We start from the raw sequence: 20,412 nt of genomic DNA, 5'->3' as shown, positions 1-20,412 counted from the left end.
GAGGAGTCCAAAGACCATCAAGGCTCGTTGAGCGTCGGACTTCACTTCAATGTTTGTGTGCGATGCAAGCCTTCAGTGAATACCTAAGGCAGCGATTCTGTTCGGAATCAGCTCAACAAGAAGCACAAAGATCCCCTTCCCCAACAGCAACGTTTGAACGAACCTTTGGTTAATAGCGAGGAATAATACTCCGATCCATTTATGGATACCATGTTCCGAGAATTGTGCGCGCTTTGTCCCGAGAGCGTCATCATGAGGATCCCTGTCCTATATAGATGTCGGATGTCGCCGAAAGATCGAACGAATAGCTAAATCGACGGGGGAAATACTCAACGAGCGGACATCACCCGGTTTGTCATTTCGAGGAATGGCAACTTTTAGGACGAGTTCCTTGACCGAGTCCTCGACGAAATAGCTACCCTCATATATCTACTGCTTCGGACCTAACGCGGGAAATTTCGAGCGGGCCCTTCGCCTGCTTCCGCTCCAGAGCAGTTAAGCAGTACGTTCAGATAAAATTCGACTATCCGCAGTCGGATTCGGTTTGTGCTTGCTCCGTATCACGTTTTCCCCCTTGGACAGTTTCAGGCAAAATATTCACGAAAATTATCAGACTCCCCCGTCCATGGTGGAGGCTCGCGAGCGAGCTGCCGAGCTCCCGCGAGTTGAGAACCGAAGACTTTATGTTTCACGCAGCGCAGAAGCCCTGATTCTGGTTCGCTCCCGTCGCTGGTGGCGCTGCGACGCCTGATGGCTACCCATGTGGAAATATAATTAATCTAATAACACAAAACACCATTAGAATCAGAATAGCAAAGCGAGAGAGCGTTTCTGAGATTCTGAATCCTCGTTTGAGCAAAAACGTAGCATATTTCACTCGTAAGCGCCTCCGCAGTGACTGGCGCCAATACTGCGCCTTCCTCACTGCTCGCTCGTGGTCGGTCTGTCTGTCCGCATGTCTGTCCGACTTGCATGTTTGTAGTGCTCCGCTTGCGTTGATGCCGTCGCGGAACGCTACGACATCATGAACAACAGCGAGGCTGAACAACAACAACGTGAAGATTTGGGGAGACCTCGCTCCCGGGAGCGATCTACCGAGCGGGCGTCCAAGTTCTAGATCACACAATTGAGGGAGTCGCTCAAGATTTGACGTATCGAATATTAGAACAATGAACGGCTCACTGAATTTGGATTCCGAGTGAAGTCCAGTGCCTTTCTCGTGACACCGCTTTGTATGGTCGAGAGACCTACGTACAACGAGATGAAAAGGGAGGCGTAAAAAACTCGAAGGGCAAGCACAGCTTCATGTCCGGACGGAAGAGCACAATAACCAGAGGGTCGACCGCAGACTTGAGATTATCAGAATTTTATCCGCGTCGAAGCGGAGGATCCACTGACTCAGTCAATCGAGAACGCGCAAGCGATGCCGACACCGTCGTCGAAGCGTGTTAATGGAAGTCGGACTCCAGAACCGACGAAAACTCAAATCAGGGACGACCCTGGCAACACATCTTCGAACTAAGGTCGACAGCTACCGATGTCGTCGACTCTTGCATTGCCAGCGGCTCGTTTATTCCCGCGATGCTTTTCTCTCTGCATACTGCGAGGCTCTCATGTCGCGAGCTCTCTGCTTGCTTTACTCTTCGCAAAAGCTGACGCGTTCATCGTCGAGGTAGAACAGTAGTCGTGTCGGTGATCCTTGCCGCCGACTGGTGTATTGTTAGCTATGCGTGAAGTTTTTCATCTGCGTTGCCGCCGACATCGTCTCCACACCTCGGCAAGCCCACAATGACCGCTAACAACACAAACACACGGACCGCTGGACAGACAGAGGGACGGACAGACTGAGCGACCGACCGACCTACCGACGAACGGATAGGGAGTCGGTGGAGCAGTCGGACGGACAGACGAACAAATGAAACCTCGTTCCAGTGAAGATCCTCGCTTAGACACGATGGTGGATGGAAGTTCATTTATCTATTCATCCATCTGCTCGTCCTTTGGTTGGTGGCTTCGTCCGTTAGCTCATTTTTCTTCACCGAACTTCAGAGTGGGGGGCTGCACATCGGAACCGAACACGCGAGCATCTCCGGAGCTGCGTGGTGCTCGCGAGCGTTACTTCTGAGCAGCGACGTCGACAAGCTTTTCAAGCTCCTTGCCGGTGATGCCGCCCAGAGGCGATACTACGCCTTCGCTGGGTCTCTTAAATCACAGGATATTTTATTGGCGAGGATTTTATCATTCTCCCACCGCGGACGAAGTCCAGCTCAAAGTGAGCTGTCTCGATCCGATTCATCCTCTGACAATAAATAGTATGCATGTAGACGCACCGCTTTTGCTACACTTGTAGCACCTGGCCCGAGGTTGCGAGGAATCTGACGACGCCGACGCTCCATCGGGCTGGGATGGCATGGTGCGAATGCAAGGCTGAAGGTTCAGGGGAGCGTCACGGAAACCACAGCGATCCGAAAGGGGCATTAGCAAGGTCACCAGTCCTTCCTCCGGACTTCACCCGATTGGGCTGGCCGATTAGAGGGTACTCAATCATGCTCTCGAGCCCGCTCATTCCTCTAGGTTGAGCTCAACGCGCCAAGCTCTCGATATCTACATGGGTGGATGTGATAATTATTTCCGAGGCTCCTGTACGCAAAGCAAACACTGATATCTGAGAGAGGCGGGCACAACGGATTTATTGGATTCAGTTTCTGGATCGATTTCGGATGAATCGAGTGAAGACCCATCAAACAAGTGACTCATTGCTCGCTGAACGAATCTCGTTTACAGCCCCGAAGGAATCGCTCAGATCTCCTCTTCTCTTACGTGAGTGTTCTACTCCGTTTTCTACAGTTCTTCCCAGATGTCTATCCGTAGATTTTTCGAGAAGATAGGCGCAAGGACCGTGTTCAGAATTCGGCTTGGGTCCCGAAGGGCCATAAACAAGGGTTGTACGAACCTTGTGCTCCGAAAGCTTTCAGCCGGGCAGATCGTGAGAGAAACTTCGCGAGAAGAAAAAAAGTGGTCGTCGTTGACGAGGAGCTCGCTGATAGTCAGTCCCAATTTAATCGATCAATTCAGCAGGATGTGGAAATGCTTCCCCTGCCAGAATTATGGAGGGATGGACGCGGCGAGCTAAGCCATCGACCCCGAAACTGTGGTTTCGTCTCAATTTTCTCTGGTTTTTCGACCGGAGAGAGACCGATTGACGGAGCGACAAGCGAGCGAGACAAGGCTTTTCTGCATCCAGACATCATAATTTAGGGCCGCTTTTATGTCTTCGATGCTGTATTCGGAGACGGCGACGCTTTTCCGTCGGGCGGACAAGCCAGCGGGAGAACGAGGGAACGGACTGACGCACTCGAATGACGGACGATTCCCCTGCCCATCTTATGGCGAGCCTAGCGACAGCGCGATCCACCCGGCCATATGCGAAAGCAAGAATGGTGAATCGACCGTCTTTTTTCCAGAGAATTACGCGAACCGCGCAGGGGAAGCTACGGTCCCGAATGGTGCGTACTTTAGTGCCGTGGCTGATTCTCATCATCAATCTTACGACCGCGTTCTTCATCGTAAATGCATCGGCGACAGCGCTCGGAACCTGGGACACATAATGACCAGAGGAGCACATCATTGATCCGATCGAGACGGTGTCAGTCTAGAAATTGCTTCTCTAAACAATGTTGTTCCACCATCGCCCTGACGGACCTGCGGCCTGCTGGCTCCCCACAGGGCTAGAGCCTTCGGCTTCCCGTCTGCCGACGCAGCATCTCGCCCTTGAGAGCCTGCCCCCCAGGGTCCTCCCTGCACAGTTTGGACGGAGAACGCCGATGGTGGCTCGACTCTCTTGATTGAAGGCTTAGTCGGGGACGGACCTACCCTCTCGGAGGGAGCTCGTTCCTGTAAGACCATCAATCGAAGATCACAAGTCACAACTCAATAGCGGAGTTCGCTGTTGGAATGAAGCTACTGCTCGTCTTGCCTCCCCCATAATCGTCACATCGCAGGCATTTACGAAGCTGACGGGGCCGGCGCCAGAATCGCATAGGGCCGGGCGCTTGCCCACTACTAGACCACTGTCCCGGGCATGCCCGGGTCAACTCATCCGACTGCCCGTTGACCGTTCCGGACAAGACATATGATCCGGGAAAGCGGTAGAGACAGACACATAGATACTGTGAGACCGAGCTCCGGAGTCAATAGAAATAGAGCGGTAGCCGGGGCCGTTGACAAATCACACCCTCTCAGAAGCGAACGGTTCGGCAAACACCAACAGCTCTGCCGCAATAATGGCCACCGCAGACACCGACAGCGGCACAAATACGAGTCGGGTCTCGAACTCGAGTCGACTGGCTGGCTGCTCTGAGCAACTGCAGCGGAGAGACAGACGCTCGGACCGACAGCGCGGCACTCTGTGACTGACTGAGGGTCGATATATTGCCACTAATCTGTATCGCTCTCTGAGTTTGGTTTCGCTTTTCCGACGGCTGCCCGAGTGCTTCTAGTCGCTAGTGCGTGTGGGTGTTCATGTTCTCAAATTATCCGCTCTCTTCCGGCGTGATTGAATATTTTAGTGCTCTATCCAGGAAGGGCCATGAGCCGTCGGCACGGAGGAGGAAGCCTTCCCTCGCGCTACCGGAAGAAAGTCGTCCGACGGCAGATCGCCGGGAAAAGGGAACGGTGTACGTCCCAGTCCTTCGCCGAAAGAAAGCGCGTGCAGCTATCTTGTTGAGTTCGACAGGCCCCGCTATCAGGAATGGTTTCGTACGCCATCCTTACCGTCAGGAGGAATATGTAGCCGTTGTTGAATATGTTGCGTTGCGAGCCGTCGCGTCGGTGTCGTGAATCATGCCGGCGATTTCATATAGCTGAGAATTATTGTATCCAGTGTCGAATACTAGTCGTTTAACGCCGAGTTCCGATCAAGGGTCGCAACTGGGGCAATTATAAGTACCTCTTCGCTGGACGTCAGCCATCGGAACAATGATACTCGACAACTCATTTTTAAGATTTTTTCGGCGATGCGTCGCGGGGAATATTCAGAAAGTCGACGAGAGCCCGGACTTGGGGGGATCTCGGCTGTCGGCAGTGAGGGCGACATTCGGCGTCATTCATCCGTTGACGAGATTGAAGATCTTTCGTTCGTGCGAATTTTCACTAAGACGAAAAGATTTCGCCGGTCTAGCGAGGTTAATTGTAACGATACTTTACCGGAATCAAGCCCAAGCCATCGGAATATCGGGACGGCCACGATGCGCGTGAATTCAGTGGAAGCTTTGTTGATCTCGACAAGTCTCGCATCATGGTTTGCGATGAACCGCTTCCGACATGACGCCATTCCCAACTTCAACTCTTCCCATCAGGACGAATGTGCTTCGTCATAGAAACAGTCAGTAGCGGTAGCGATTCGACCGACTTCACTGGAACATTGTCAGTCGGCGAAAACATTGTTTCAAAATGACGCGTGTGGCCCACGGTGATGACTGTGAAGCCGCTCAACTGACTGATGCCTGGTTAGCTGGATGGTAGGGCACACAGAAAACTTCATACAGCCAGGGAACAGTGCAGAACCGTCCGGTCGATTTTCGAGTGAAAGCGACAAAATTCAGCTCCGTGGAAGGAAGTCTCCTCTATTTGCATAAATTCATAAGTCCCTAATGACCGTGCTCCGCTCCAACTAACCGCCATTAGCATCGTTATGGAGAAGGCGTAGTTCGCCTCCGGCTTTACGAGGTGTCCGTGCCGGCCCAAGTCCGAATGGATTAGCACCGACTTCGTAAGTGAAGCACTACGTGCGTTCCCCTCCCGATTTCCCGGCCGCCTGCCGGCCGGCCGGCCTGTCCGTCTGTGCATCTATCCGTCCGTGGAGCACTCAGCTCAGTCGGTAAGCCATCCAGCCGCCGGAGACTAGCCAAGAAACGGCGGCCGCGGCAGCACTGAATCGTGGAACATGTCTGCGATAGCAATAAACCACTTTTCGGTCGGTCGGTGAGTCTCTGGTCCACAGATGGGGTATTTCAGGGTGCATTGCTGTTTGTTGGCTGCATCGCTGGCCAAGCGACTGACCGGTGGACCGACTAAGCGACTCACCGAAGGACCGACCGACAGTCTCAGTTTGACGAGGCCAGCATCCTGCCTGCATAGATCTCAGTCAGTTAGATGTCAGAAGTCTCGCCAGATGAAGAGATAAATGGGATAGTCGCTCGTTTTCAACCGCTAATTTCCCCAACTTCCCGGCTGCGAACAGTTTCCCAATGCCTCCTCTCATTCTTCGCGAGTCAGTCAGTCAGTCAGTGAGTCCGTCAGCCAGCCAGCTAGGCAATCAGATGTCGCAGCTCCGGGGCAGGCCTCCCAAGCGATGTCTTGATGGACTTGGTGCTCAGTCAGAGCAGTAGAAATGTGCAGTAGGAAAATTTCGAAGCGTCTCCTCAAAGTGCCTTATCAGCGATACAAAAGCGATGCCGAACTTATCGCAAGGATTAATAGAAAAAGCATGAGGCATTCCGACATAATCGGCGGATAAATGGGGATAGCGACGGGATCCCTGTGAGCTTCGTCGATAGCCGGATGACTTCGCATGGTCATCAGCAACTGAAAGAAAGACAGGCAGGCAGGCCGAGCGGGCGACGGACCAGCCGCGCAACCGGCAGTCAGTCAGACAGTCAGTCAATCGGACAGGCAGCAGTGTCGCGAGTTGGCTCACGATTTCTCAACGCCGAGATTTCGTGCTGTTCGGAGCGGCCGGAGTGAGCGAGCGAGCAACATCGAGATGTCGGGCAGGGAGGCAGGCAAGCCGCTGTCACTACTGCTCCTTTTGGGACGATTTATCACCGAACGACGATGTTCTTGCAATAAAGCCCAACAGCGACGCCGAGCCTAACTCAGAGCACCGCTGCCACAGTCTCCCCGAAGACGACGCCGATGTCACCTCTGACCAGAATGAAGGTCACGGTTTCGAATGATCCGATACGTACGACGATTATTTCTCGAAAACATACAATAGGTCGGCTGCTGGTGCGGGTCACTTCCGTCGATCGCATTGCCGGTCCCTCTGAACGATTCGAGTTGATCGTCAGCCTTCGGAGTGACCACGAGAGGACTCGATGCGGTTCAGGTCGCGCCGTATCGCTGAGGTTTGGAGTTTTCCAGAGCGCCCCAGTGCATTCGACTACGAAGTAATCTTCCAACGCCGTCAGCTGCCAGCCAGCGGCAGCAGATGCGTCCATATGTAGAAACGGGAAAAGGAATTCACCGTCCCACGTTCACCGTATCGTGCTCCACCCACGATCGGAACTACTATCTATGTGTGTGTGAGGGCCAGCATCCGTTGACCACTTTATTTTGATTCGGATCATTCGAAAGTCAGTCGTCTCGGCACAAACGCCTCGACGATCGCCATGTTGGTCGATCGCTCCTCCTCAGTATTTGGGCTGTTGTTTCTTACTGCAACGGCGAAAAACTACGCAGCCGAATCTTCAGGAGCTGTCAGAGTCATCACCGAGATACTCTTGGCGAATTGATTGCGTCGTCTCAGATAGACGTGGTGAAAACATGCCTGACGCTCATTGCTCCGAGCATGTGGGCTGGCAACACGTCGACTTTACCACGGCAACAGCGAGGAACTATGAGACTGCGAACGCCCGATTCCATTTTACTACAATCATGCTTCATTCTGATAGAATCCTTCCAAGCGTTTTCGATAGAATTCTCGTTGAAGCCGCTTCGGCCTTGGTCCGTCCTCGAGGGCGTCGCGGCAGCGGCGTTAGAATGCGCCGCCGTCGCAGTCAGTCGGCTCATGTTCGGTTGCTTCCCTCGAATCGCTTCCCCGAACAGATGGCGTCCAACTCTAGAACTCTAGACCACTAGTGGTTTGAGTAGAGGTTTCGCTCGCCCAGGATTTCCTTCCATGATTATGTCAATTTTGGCTCGAAAAAAGGGTTTTCATCAACATTCCCAGGCTTCCAAGTGAGAATATGTCTTCACGGCTCCGAGTGATAATCTTTTCCATCTTCGTATATTCTAGGCAGTCCCGGTGATTCGAAATGTTCCGGTACTTCCTCCTGGCTAACCGACAATCTGGGCCCGGGCGATGATTCACCGATTTTTTCCCGAAGCAATAACATCGGACCGACGTTTGTCTGGCCGCATCGGCAGCAGCGGCAACAGCATCCGCCGCTGCCGTCGCGACGGGCTCCACTCCAGAATGGATGCGTCAGTGGCTCTGCGGTCATTCACAAATTCCGGACCCGCGGGAGAAATATGCCATAATCAGAATGACCCACACTGACTCCGCCAGTAGTAGTAGCTTCCACCGCCCCGGTTAGTTTGCAGCATGGTCAGACACGCCCAAATATTAACGGAAATCACTGCGAAGCAGCGTTGTTACACGGATCGAAATCATATTTCCGGCTTCTGCTATGTTTCGTCAACATTTTTTTCGCTTCTCTCCGTCCACGGCTCGGTCCCTCCTCCGAAATTCCCAACCCTCGCCTTTGCATTAATTTCCAGAGGAACCTGTTCCCGCTCCGGCTTTCGGCAGGAGACTCTTCTGAAAGAGCGAGGCTCCGTCTTTTTTTCTGTACTGAATTTTGACGGCCAAGGTCCCTCCGCATCCGCTCGCTACATGCAGAAAATACAAGGTGGACCGAAATATGAAAGAGTAAACACGAAAGTCAAGCGATTCAGCTGGGGGCTCCGTTCGAAATCTTCCTCAAACGCCCAATGGGAACAGCGACGACGGGCCCTGTTCCGGAGAGGAGCGTACTATGAGGTCCAATCGCGTGGGGGATTTCCCCGGAAGCCCGGAAGAAATTCCCCGTGCGAGATTTCTAGGAGCGAAGCATAGTCCGCACCACCTCCCGGCACCTCACCAACTTGACCTGTACGGCGGGACGGGACCCAAAGCTCGGGGAGCTGATCCAACGCAATGTTGCTCAGAATCGTCGCGTCGAAGATTGCAGAAAACGCCAACAAGGGATGGTCGACGTCGTCGTAGCTCAACTCGCGTGGGTTAGACGTAGACAAGTATGGGCATCGACCGAAGTGTTCATTCGAGAGAAACTCAGTCGTGGCTCGACAAGGAAAATATCCTTCTGCCATTCACTAATTCTCTCCGGAGGGGAATCGAATCGGAGCAAATCGAGCCGAACTCCTTACTAGAACTTTGCCATGGACTTCATCGAGGACCATGTCTGATCGATTCACCGTTTGTAGCGCAGGTGACGCTCTACCGAAGGGACTGAATGCAAAAAGAAGAAGCAGAAGAAGGTCCCCAGGGTCCGAGCCACTTTCAGCCGCGGTGAGGTCCAGCTGTTCCCTACTCCCTCCCCACTTCATACCGATCTGACTCGCGGAATTTCGAATTTATACATATAAGAGGCTGATGAAAATCTAGACGAACTCATCAGACAACTCATCCGGGTCGCCTCCGAACTTGAGCGCCGTTGAAGTTTATCGAATGTGCTCTTCAAGGCTCGCGTCATTTCCCTTCAGCTCACCACGTTATCGCTCAGTTCTTAGGAGAGAGAGATAAGGAGAGGATAAGCGGTTTCCGACTCGTTTCTCTTCATTTGTCAGGTATCGCCGATTCTCGCTTCCCCATCCGAGCGATCATATCCTTCAACCGTATCAGATTTCCCCGAGGTAAAAAGAAATCCTCGCGCTGAGGGCTTTCGTCGCCCCTGTTCGCTGTAGCGACGAGTTATCGGGCCGCAAGAGAGTGAGGGCATCGTTTACAGCGAACTCCGGGCTCGCGAAATCACCCTAATTAGAAATGGTCATATAACAACTTATCTATATGGAGCTTCACAAGAAAAGAGAAGGAAGGAGCCCGACCGTAGGAATCACTTCGCCAGTAGCGGTCGTTCTCGACGATCTTCCGAAGTTATCTGCTCATGCGATTCAGAACTTGTGAAGATAGTAAGGCGCCACCCGTCTGGAGAAATTGAAAAAAGATGCGCTGCGAGCTATGGCGTCAGATTAAGGTTTCTGAAGCCGTTTTTTCGTTCTCTAATTACGACCCAGAGACATCTCTACGTGACGCTGGCACAGTCAGTGCACAGGGGATTATTGCTGAAGCTTGCCGCCGAGCCGCCACCTGCGTGCGCGTTCGGGAGATTCACTATCCGAGGCCGCGGAGAAAAATGGCAGCGGACGAAAACGGGTCGGAAGCGAAGTCCGCCTTCGGGCGTGAGGTATGGCAAGCATTACGACTCCTTACGTGATGGTAATTGAAGAAGAAAGCGGCCGAGGAAGACAAAAGCACTCGATGAAGCGTCCTGATTATCCTTTGTAGTTGCAGAGAGCGTACGAATTCTGCTCACGGATCCTCGAGCCGGGTGTTGATGCCGAGCATGGATACGACCGAGGCTCGAAGAATGGGGGGTAGCTTTCTCGGAGTCTTCCACCGAAGAATCGCATCGAATGTACTGATTCTGAGTCGAATATTGACAGACGACTCGAGCGCAGCGTCTTCCGACGGAGCGATGCGATCCGAGCACGGAACGTGAGCGAGGTGTTTTGACCAAGCAAAAAATCTTCTCGCAAACCGTTATGAAGTTTACAAGCTCCATAAATGGACAGCTGAGTTGCTCGCAGAAAAGCGAGCGACCAACAGAGAGCGATGCGCACCGAGTCCACGGGCAGTGATAATCCGTAGAGAGAAATGGGTCGAGGGTACTGCATGCTCACGAGTTCTTCCTCCTCAGGCTGGAGCCGCGCATGCTCCTTTTCCGTGAAAGGACTCTGTAGAGGCGGTCTCTCGTCGCGGTCCCCGGATGGGTCCTGGATGCCAGCGAGAACCCGGACTTCGATGGATTTGGGCCCTTGGCCCTCCAAGTCCGGAAAGCCGAATTCTTCAATTGCGGAGCAGAGAAAGACTTTCCCAATGCTGTGCTGACTATCTTAAGGCCATCAAGCCAGCTAGACACTCCATCCACGCCGATGCTCGATCGTCGTCGAGACGATCAAATTGTCAAAACTATCAAAGCTCGTCTCTCGGCCACTATAATTATAGTTTGAGACGCTTTCGTTTGGGTGATGCGAGCGAGTCAACGGTCGAGCGAGCGATCTGGGCAACGAAAGATGCGGCCATCTGTAAAGCCAGCAAGCGATCAACAAACAGCTTGCAGAGCTTATTTGAGATAAGACCGGGCTTCGACGCGTGCAAGAGCTCCTGCATGTGAGCAAGCTAGCTCACGTCCGCTACGTGGAGAACGAACGCCGAGGATACGAAACAGAATGATCATGATCTCCGGTAGAGCTCGCGCCTAGAGGAATCGTTAGAACGTCACGGTCTCTTATGCGGAGTGAAGAAGACGCAGAGCGTAATTAACATCGCAGCCCTCAAATTGCGGAGACCTTGCGCAATAAGTCAAGCGGAAGACCGAAGGTTCCTCAATTCGCTTGAGAGTTTCGAACTTTGCCTCCGGGTCCCCGAAGTGATCAACCTTCGTTCTCCTGATGAGAGTATCCGAGAAATACCTCATTCGGTGCCACGAGCAACGTAAGACCTTGTACACGAATCTTGACAGATGAGCCCAAGTGGGCTCCGTCTGCCTCGCGTACTCGCTCACGGGCAGGAGGGCCAGCGACCAGGAATTCGGATCACGGGCTCGTCTGGCAAGCAGAAGGAATAACGAGCCATCGGGTACAGAGCAAGACTCTCGACCCCGTACCTTGAAGATAGAGGCGCCCTTGGTCCAGGGAAGCTTTTCCGATGCCTCGCGGTGGCGCTGATAGATCGGGCCGACAAGCGCAGAGTAGTCGTCGACGTTCAACGCTAGTCGACAATGCTCATTTTGAGGAGCAGACTGTTGTCGGAGGCACACTGCAAGCGCGACCTATCGGAGAAACATTGACCTGGCGCGCGTTGTAATTGATGACCGTCAATCAGCTATATCGGGACGAAGATCCTTAAGTGAGGCAATAATTTATAAATACTGTCATTCATGAATTTTCGCGCTTCGAAAAATTTGAAGATTCCTAAGCTGCTTGATTACTGCCGAGAGTGTACCGACCGAGCGACCGATCGTCGTCGTCGCCGCCGCCGCTCACTGCGTGGAGCAGCAGAGGCGGGAGCGATGGCCGACCCGAAAGTTAGGGCCAACCGACAGACTGCAGAAAACGGATGAGCTTCATTTTGAAGCTGCTGCGCGAAACCGCAAAACTCACACGGGATCGGTGAAGTAATCATCCACAAAAAAAGATTGGCCTTTTCCCGTCGAGCCCACGGATTGATCGGTGTCGTACGCGGTCTAGTCTGAAGCAGCGATCCCATTCGAATCCTCAGACTTCCGGGAGCAAAAATATCGCGAAACTTGTCAATCACCGGCATCTTCGCTCTGGGCAAGCTCAAACTTGGGGAGAAAGGGAGCAGCCGGCCTTCGCTGAAGTCACACCATGTTCGATACAATATGATCCGATTCGGGCTCTCTGGGATGATAGCGGTTTCGACCGCTGCTTGGAGGACCGATAAGAGGCTTCGAAGTACGAGCATGCGTACGAAGCTTAAGGGTGCCTTGCCTCAGGGCAGGAACGCCAACGTTGGGCCCCCGGCTCAGCGATCCATGGTGCCTTAACGGCAAAGCTAAAGCAGAAACGACAGAAACAGCCGGGGCATCCGCGAACAACGCCGCGCGTCGCCGCCAGCCAGTCAGCAGGTGCACTGGGAAGTGTACATTGAAGTTCGTCGGAACCCTCGCCCCTAACAGGGACATCAAAAGATCCCTTGTCGGTGAATGGACCCCCATATGAATGAGACAAAGCGACCACCTCAGGTTGGACGGCTGATGGCGTGCGAGTCTGAGCGAAGGGCTACCGGCGTTCGCATCTTGGATCAGGCTTACTTCGTCGAGAATAATCATGCCGTCAAAGTGCGATACCGATCATCAACGTAGTTCTCTCGATGAACACAGCTCCGGTCTGCCGAATCGGATTCTCTGGAAATTTGCACTGCCCGCTCCCGTGGGCAAGTGAGCGCGAGATTATCGGCTGAAAGTCCGACGAGAGGACTCTCCACCAGATCACGTAAAGTGGAAATACCCTCCTCCATCCGTCTGTTTCCGACAGAGTGTAAACAAGACGGCATGGTCGGTGCGTAGCATGCGTAGAGTGCTAACAGTGATCGTCGCGGATCGCTGCCGTGGGTGTTCGCAGTGACTCTGAGCTCTTTAAGCACCGCAAAGTCAGAATAGTGGTCACCGAACAACATGGATCGTGGGGCCAGAGCTCTGATTCTAGCAGGGGGCGCATGTGCGCGCATTCCTGAGGCGCTCGGTCGAGAAGCGCCCACTACGAGCCGTGGTGCGAGCGAGATATTTAAATTCACCGGAAACACCTTTCTCTTCTCATGATGAGGGGACATCCCATCACTCCAAACGCAATACCTCGGCGCCGGTCTAGATCGCGGGTCTATGACCCTGTCGAGATCGATGATCGGGAGAAGTCATCGAAAAAGAAACGAAAGTTAAGAAACCCCCACCAGACTCACCTTCGTCGAGGATTCTCTCGAGGTGGATGAAAACATTAGGGAACGCCGCCAACTGCTTCTTGTCCTTCAGCAGTTGCGCGAGGTAGTCGGCTATACTCTGCGTGTTCTGCATCATAGATCTCTGTCCCATCATACGCACTACTCTCAAGAATGAGCTACCTCCGCCTCGGTGATTCTCCGGAAGAGCGCTCGTCTCTTTTCCGGAAGAATTCTTCCCGCGAGGACCTCTTGCACGAATGTCCAGTTGCACGGAGATTGCACAAAATTCTCGATACGGTCACGGAGCTTCTGGCCACAGACCGCGTACCGAGTCGAACACTATCGAACAATTACTATTCCACACGAACAACAGCGAATTCCGTTGATGATTCTATCGGATTTCTATCGGCTGATGATTTCCCGATCATTCGGCAAGATATGGTCAGATAGAGAGACCAGCTGCCGTAGTCTCAACTGCATCCACCGATCTCTGTTGTCGTTGTCGACAGTTGGCGGCAGCAGCAGCAGCAGCAGAAGAAGATGACGGCAGCGTTTTGGCAGTTGATGGGATGACGTGAGTTGCGCGGCCGCGAGCAGATAACGACAACAAGTCCAGCACTGGTTCGATTCGAGCGAAAAGCACAGACAGGGTGAGAGAGTTCCGATCTCCGGATGGCTTCGACAATGAGTCGAAGTCTGGGCGCACGAGACCGACTGTCAAGTTAGCTGCTCTCTGTACATATGTTGTCTGCGAGCAGATTCTTCACTGGACTCGAATTGCTTGTCGGAGTCGCCGCCGTCTCGCACATCGCTGCTCGTCGTATCTCTCGATTCGGAGGAGGAATTCGAAATAACAGCCGCACGGTGAAGCACTTCTTCGAGCACTGCTACCACCACGACTAGGCACTGTGGTGATGATTGTAGCTTCTTGTTCGGTTGTAGCTTGGCGGCCGTCTCGCTAGACGTTCGTTGTTTGGTTGCTTTCTCGGTTGCTTGCTGGTTCGTTCAGCAGCCAGGGTGTACCACCACCACTCTTGCTTGGTGGAAGAAGAAGCAGCAGCCGCAGTCGCCGCAGTCGTAGCAGCACCGCCGGCAGTAGCAGCGGCAGCAGCAGCACCGCCGAGTGAGTGAGTGAAATAGTGAGTGAACGAAGAGAACAGGAGAGGCCTTCCTTTCGTAGCCGCAGCGGCAACAGCCGCCTCTTCTTCTGGCTGGATGACTGGCTCTTCTTCTTCTCCTCCTCGTCGTCGTCGTCCGTCTGTCAATCCGTCAGTCCGTATGTCTTCCCGTCGGTCCGTCCGCCCGTCGTTCGTTCGTTCGTCAGTCGGTGCGTCCGTCGTCGATCTGTGCGGCGGCGGCGGCGGCAACGGCGACCTCCTCCTCCTCCTCCTCCTTTTTCTCCGGTCCTGAGCACGCAACGGCGAGCGCCGCGGCTGCTAAACGATGATCGGGCCCTTTCCGTTCATACTTACGTCGGTTTTTGCGTTGTTCCGTACATCGATTCGTCCGTCCGTCTATCTGTCTCTCGGGGATGCGATTGCCGGCTCGGGCTCTCCGTCCTTAGTACTTCACCCGACCGAGCGCTGGAATCCCGGCCGCTCCGGATCTCCTGTAGTGTCGGTCTATCGATCGACCGGTCCCACTCCGATTTCACCAGTCTCGGATATTTTTCTGTCCCTGGAACAAGCTCCGTGGAGTCGTCCGCGAAATTTTTCAGCCGAGTCTCATCAGGCACACATGGCCTGCTCACAACACCTGTACGGGGCTAGAACAGTCGTGTGAGGATCCCGAGCACATCTGTTCGGAATGATGCAGGGGCCCGGTAGACTCTCCCAAAAGCCTTCAGATTGAGTGCAGCGAAACCCCGGGGCGCTTCGGCTCCGATGCCGGAAGAGAACTCGGGAATTTCGAAGAGCAACGGAATGTTGACTCTGAATGAGTCTCACGAGTCGTTTAAAGGGCTCGAGCTCTGCGCCGCTCGCTCTGTCAACGGATGCGGCTCACTCTGCTGATTGTTGTGATTGCTCCTGATCGGGTTCCTCCTTCGCTTTTTTCACACAATATCCACCTCACATGAGCGGAGAGTCCTCCTGCCCAAGCTCTCCTCCGATGGGGCGCTCGCACGGCGTCAATCCACTGCGTCTATCGAACCTCGATAGAGCTCCGAAACGATCGGACTCGATCGAGATATTCCATGTTGGAACGATCAAGGTCTCACGCTGTTATCGAAGATTTCATGCGCTGATCATGCAACGGTAGCGTCCGTGACGATGCTCACCAAAGCTCAAGACAGCACCCGCCGAACGAGAAGGTCTACGGCATCAGCTGTTGAGAGCGGAGTCATCATCGTGACGGTATAAGAGAATCAACAACGGTCACCAAAACAATGTCGTCGAAGAACGTCTGCATACGAAGAAGCGCGCCTCAGATATGCTCCCTACAATTTCCTGAATTTCATTGTGATTCTCTCCAGGGACATCTCAACGTCGACCGACCTCGTCTGAATATTTTCTAGGGAGGTTGTTCGATCGAGCATCGCGCGGCACCGGGTCTTCATCCCGTCGCTAGAGCTCAGAGGCGCCTCGAACGGGATCAGCGCCGATCGGGCTTCTCGTTTCGCACCAGTGGGGGGAAACATCTTTCTTAAGAGCTTCCCCGAACCGATTCCCCCGAAAAGCGACTGCGGTAGCTCTGCGCGCCATTCTGGGATGGAATCGCATATGCTGCTGCGACAGCCGCCGCATCGACTTCGCCATTCACGGTAAACACAAGGAGATGATGGAGCAGCAGAGCGCACGCTCGCTCAGCAGAACGCGCATGCGCTGTACTTATGACTTGTTGCTGGAACAGCAGACGAAAACCTCTTGAGCTGACGATGACGACGACACCGGGAGCATCGTCGTGATGATGATGCTCTGGACATCGAAGGGTTACCGACGTATCCTGGGGAGCGCTCCGCGGACGGACGATTCTCGCTCCTCCTGTAGCCACGACGTCCGGAATCCGCTTTGGTTGACGGGGACGAGCTACGTACTCGTTCCACCGAGGCTAAACGTTTCCGGGATCTTTTCAGAAACAGAGCCGTCGCCCGGATACGACCGCTCTGAGGTCCGTACAGAGAAGGGAGCGCTGTCTCGCGAGTCTGGCTCAGAGGGCCGATGGCGATCTGACGTCAGAAGATCGCGAGCTTGCTCAAAGAGATCGCGGAATCTTTTGGGATGCCGGATGAGTCCTAGTTGAGGGCCTGCCTGAATATGCAACATGGACACCTTCTGGCAAAAATTCCTCAGTTTTTGCACTTGCAGTGGGAGGTGATGCTTTCGAGGTATCGAGGAAGATTTCGACGCTGCCACCATGTGCCACGCCGTGTGCTCGTAAAATATCCCGGTGACAAGGCGTCATCAGTCGCTGCCAGCCTCTGCCACTCAACGTCTTCCCTGTTGTCGTCGATGTTGTCTAGTCAAACAATAATAATCAAAACCGACTCGTCCGTAGAAAATAGGGTTTCTGACCTTAGTGTAGGGAGGAAGAGTCTATGGTTGCGTCAACAGTATTTTTGTGACGGACCGCCTCTCTAACCCACTTGGGCCAGCCAGGCAGGCTTCGTCGGCGGAAAAATGAGCGAAAACGCGCTGGCACCTTATGAATGAGCGCAGAGTTCAAATCGTCCAGTCTTCTTCTCTCCGCAGCGTGGCCGAGAGCCTGTGATTGAGAAAGTTCTCGATTGCTAGTTTCCCAATCAAGATTCAAGAACTACTGGAACTTTTTCCCAGATGGAGGAAGTATTCTCCAGCTCTCGCTTTACCGAAGAAACCGAAGGGAGGAGGAACCAGATCAGGGGAAATGAGAGATGCTCCTCGGGCCTGGGAGGAATATCCTCGAATCTCAGCGAGAAATAACCGGGGAAAGACAAAACAGCATGTTAGCTTGTCTGATTGACCGATTCATTGAGAGAACACCCAACCCTGTCCACGGCACCGGCGTGGCTCGACAGGTCTGTCTTCTGGCTTGCATCTGTCAGGACCGTTGCTTATGTCGTCTACGAGTCGCGAGCCGTGAGCTGGCGTCGTGCTGCCCCGTCGTCGCCGGTCGCCGCGAAAGTCGCTTCAGCGGCGGCAGCAGCAGCAGCAACAACAACAACTAGAATAAAGACTGCCATTGAAACTCTTCTTTTTTGTCTTTGCTTAACCGGAGCCATTCAATTCGAGAACTCGGAGCTCTCTACCTGTAGCCGCAGATTCAGGCAGAGCCGAGACTCACTGTCGAGTGTCAACAGACGATCACCGGGGACGACGAAGAGGTAGGCAGGCAGCCATCCGACAGACCAAAGCGAGCGAGCGAGCAAACTTCTCGCGAGGGAGGCACACCGTATCAAATCTATTTCGTAATATGCCAGAGCTGGCTCTTCGGCTCGACAAACTATACCGCGGATAGAATCTGGAAACTCTGGAAGCTCTGAGAACATCAGTCTTTCGCCCGCTGAACTTGGTGCGGAGAGCTCGGACTAGAGCAACCCTTCGGACACAGCTTGCCGAATCGCTTCGAGAATAGCATGAGACAGGGAATCAAAAGACCAAATACATTCATGAGCATCGAGTCCTCACATGATGATTGTTCCTCATTTATTTATTCCGCATCTGCTGGATTACTGTTACATTCCGTGGGTTTTCAGACCACCGTCAATGAAGACTGATGAAACTCGAGCAGAACTTCGCAGGAGCAGCGGCGGGAGCGATCACCGGCTCGCTCGTCCTCACATGACCATTTTGTTGAAGTCCGAAAAGATTTTTAATGGATAGCCCGATGCATCATCAAGTCGAGTCGCTCTAATGAGTGTTAATGAGAGCGTCCACGACTTTCGACCTCCTCGCCACGGGGAGCTACAATAGATCGCATTATAATTTGAATTCAAATAATCTCTGAATTATCCGGCACCGGCTGAAACGTCGACATTCGTCGAGCAGGAGACTGGAAGGGCCCACCGGCGGCGGCCGAGTCTCTTCACGACCCGACTCGGATCAGAAATCATTCAAACCCAATGAAGGAGACGAACTCGAGAGGAGCCGAAGCTGCTAACGACATCAACAACAACGACGGGCATTTTATCGTGAGCGATTCCGGCTCTGGCGAGGTTCAGCTCATGAGTCTCATGAGATACACATATATCAGCGCCGGTGGTGGTGGCAGCGCGGTGCCGTCGGCGGTAGCCTCGCCGCCTTAGTTTCGCGAGACAGAGGCGAGAGAATCGAAAAGGAAAGATACCGCCCGGTCTTCTTGAGCTCTTCGATGATTTTTCTGCGCTGAGGTTTGAGAATTCTTCCCCTCTCCTCACCTAAAAGTGTTCTTCACTTTAGATTAGACTCTCCTAATCCCCTGACCAACGCTCTTCGCGAGCGTCCGGTGGAGGACTGAGTGAGAGGCAAACGAAGATAATGGCGTGTTTTGACACTTTCACACACTCGACCTCATGGGACGTGCAGTGACACAGCGAGCGAGGGTTCTGGAGCCGCGAGCGATCCGCATGCTTCGAGGGAATACTTGACGACCTATCGAGCCCGGCCGACCATTGTCGGGACTTCGCGCTCACCCAAGTCATTGTATTTTCTGCTTCCGAATCTAATCATGAGAAACTCAAACAGCGAAACTTGACCTGTTATCAGAAGTTTTCTGTACTGAATCGTGGGGGAGAAGTTGCTCTGGATAGTCCTATCTTCGAAGAAATTGAGCTTAAACAGAAATCCCCGTCAATGTTCGAGGTACTGCACGCTTCTGGGCGCTGGTCGTAAAATTATGCAGGCGTTCGATGAGTTTTTGTAGTTTAGACGCGCGTATAATCCAGCGCTAGAATTCGCTCGCTTATCCGATCCGCGAGTCTTCACGGAGAGGATACGTTGGTGAGCCGAGTGGTTACCGGCTAGATCCCATCTTTTTCTTGCAGGAGTACCGACCAACGGATTGTGTCCGCGCCGACTATTTAGCGCTGAAGTTGTGTTGAGTCCACATTCTTTATGCTTCAGTGCTGGATGAGTTGGGAATGAAGCGAGCTATTCACGGAATTTTCACGTTCATTCCTTTTCCAAGAAAAGTCGAGAAGAACGACGTCTTTGATAAGCAGCAGTATCGGCTCTACGCCTGAAGGAGATTCAACCCGCTTTTTCGCCGAACCACAAAATACGAGCATTCCCCCACGCTTAACTAGCGACACTATAGTCGCGACCGTGAATCGCACCGAACCATCCGTTGTGAGGCCTGATTCATCGAAGTCAGTCGTTTCACGTCTCCTTGTCGTTCCTGCTCGGACACTGTGTAGCTAGGCCGCGAAGAGGGGTCAACGGTTCCCGACTGCTTTTCAGTTGAGTGATCTTTAATTGATCTCGTCCTCTCGTTGGCATCTAATGATCTGATAATTGAATGATATGCAAACCCGCTTTCAGGAAAACTGAGTCCTTCAAACTGGCGCTGTTTTCGGAGTGGGAAGACCTTTCCGAAGGATTCGGAGACCGGGGCGGGATCGGTCGTTTCGAACGCCCTGGCGCCCTGGATAATTCAGTGGAGTATTGAATCCTTCTCGGAATATTGCGCGACCAGCAACACTGGACTGAGTCCGTGGCGCATTTTCCCCACTGATCAGTTACATTTTAAGGGCTTCTCCGAATCGCCGAGAATAGACAATAAATGACAAGCCAAGACTGGCAACACGAAATATCGACCGGATGCAAGAGCTTGGAACAATGGAAGTGCAGTTCCTTGGGGATGAATCGACTGAATCGCTGTCCACGGAGAAACAACCCCATAAGGCACGGATATGCTGAATGACTTCGCTGCCTCTGATGTCGGTCTCAACTTCCCCGAAGTGGATCACAAGCTAATCAGGAGTGGTGCACCTGCACCTAATCTGTAAGCCACAGAAAATGTACGGAAAAGCTTTTCCCCGCCATGACAAGAGCCCC

General features: G+C 53.2%; 1 protein-coding gene across 1 annotated transcript in view; it reads right to left on the bottom strand.

Annotated features, from left to right (window-relative positions):
• Window positions 1–13,648, bottom strand: part of how (protein held out wings) — a 32,120-nt gene extending 18,472 nt beyond the window's left edge. Inside the window, exon 1 of the mRNA XM_018641112.1 lies at window positions 13,484–13,648. Coding sequence (XP_018496628.1) covers window positions 13,484–13,616 — 133 coding nt within the window. The 5' untranslated portion in view covers window positions 13,617–13,648. The remainder of the gene's footprint in view (window positions 1–13,483) is intronic.
• Between the last annotated feature and the right edge of the window lie 6,764 nt (window positions 13,649–20,412).

Source organism: Galendromus occidentalis, unplaced genomic scaffold, assembly GCF_000255335.2.
Source record: "Galendromus occidentalis unplaced genomic scaffold, Mocc_1.1 scf7180000077524, whole genome shotgun sequence".
NCBI classification, from domain to species: domain Eukaryota; kingdom Metazoa; phylum Arthropoda; class Arachnida; order Mesostigmata; family Phytoseiidae; genus Galendromus; species Galendromus occidentalis.
Note: the sequence above shows the minus strand (reverse complement) of the source record. Positions and strands in the feature narration are given on the sequence as shown.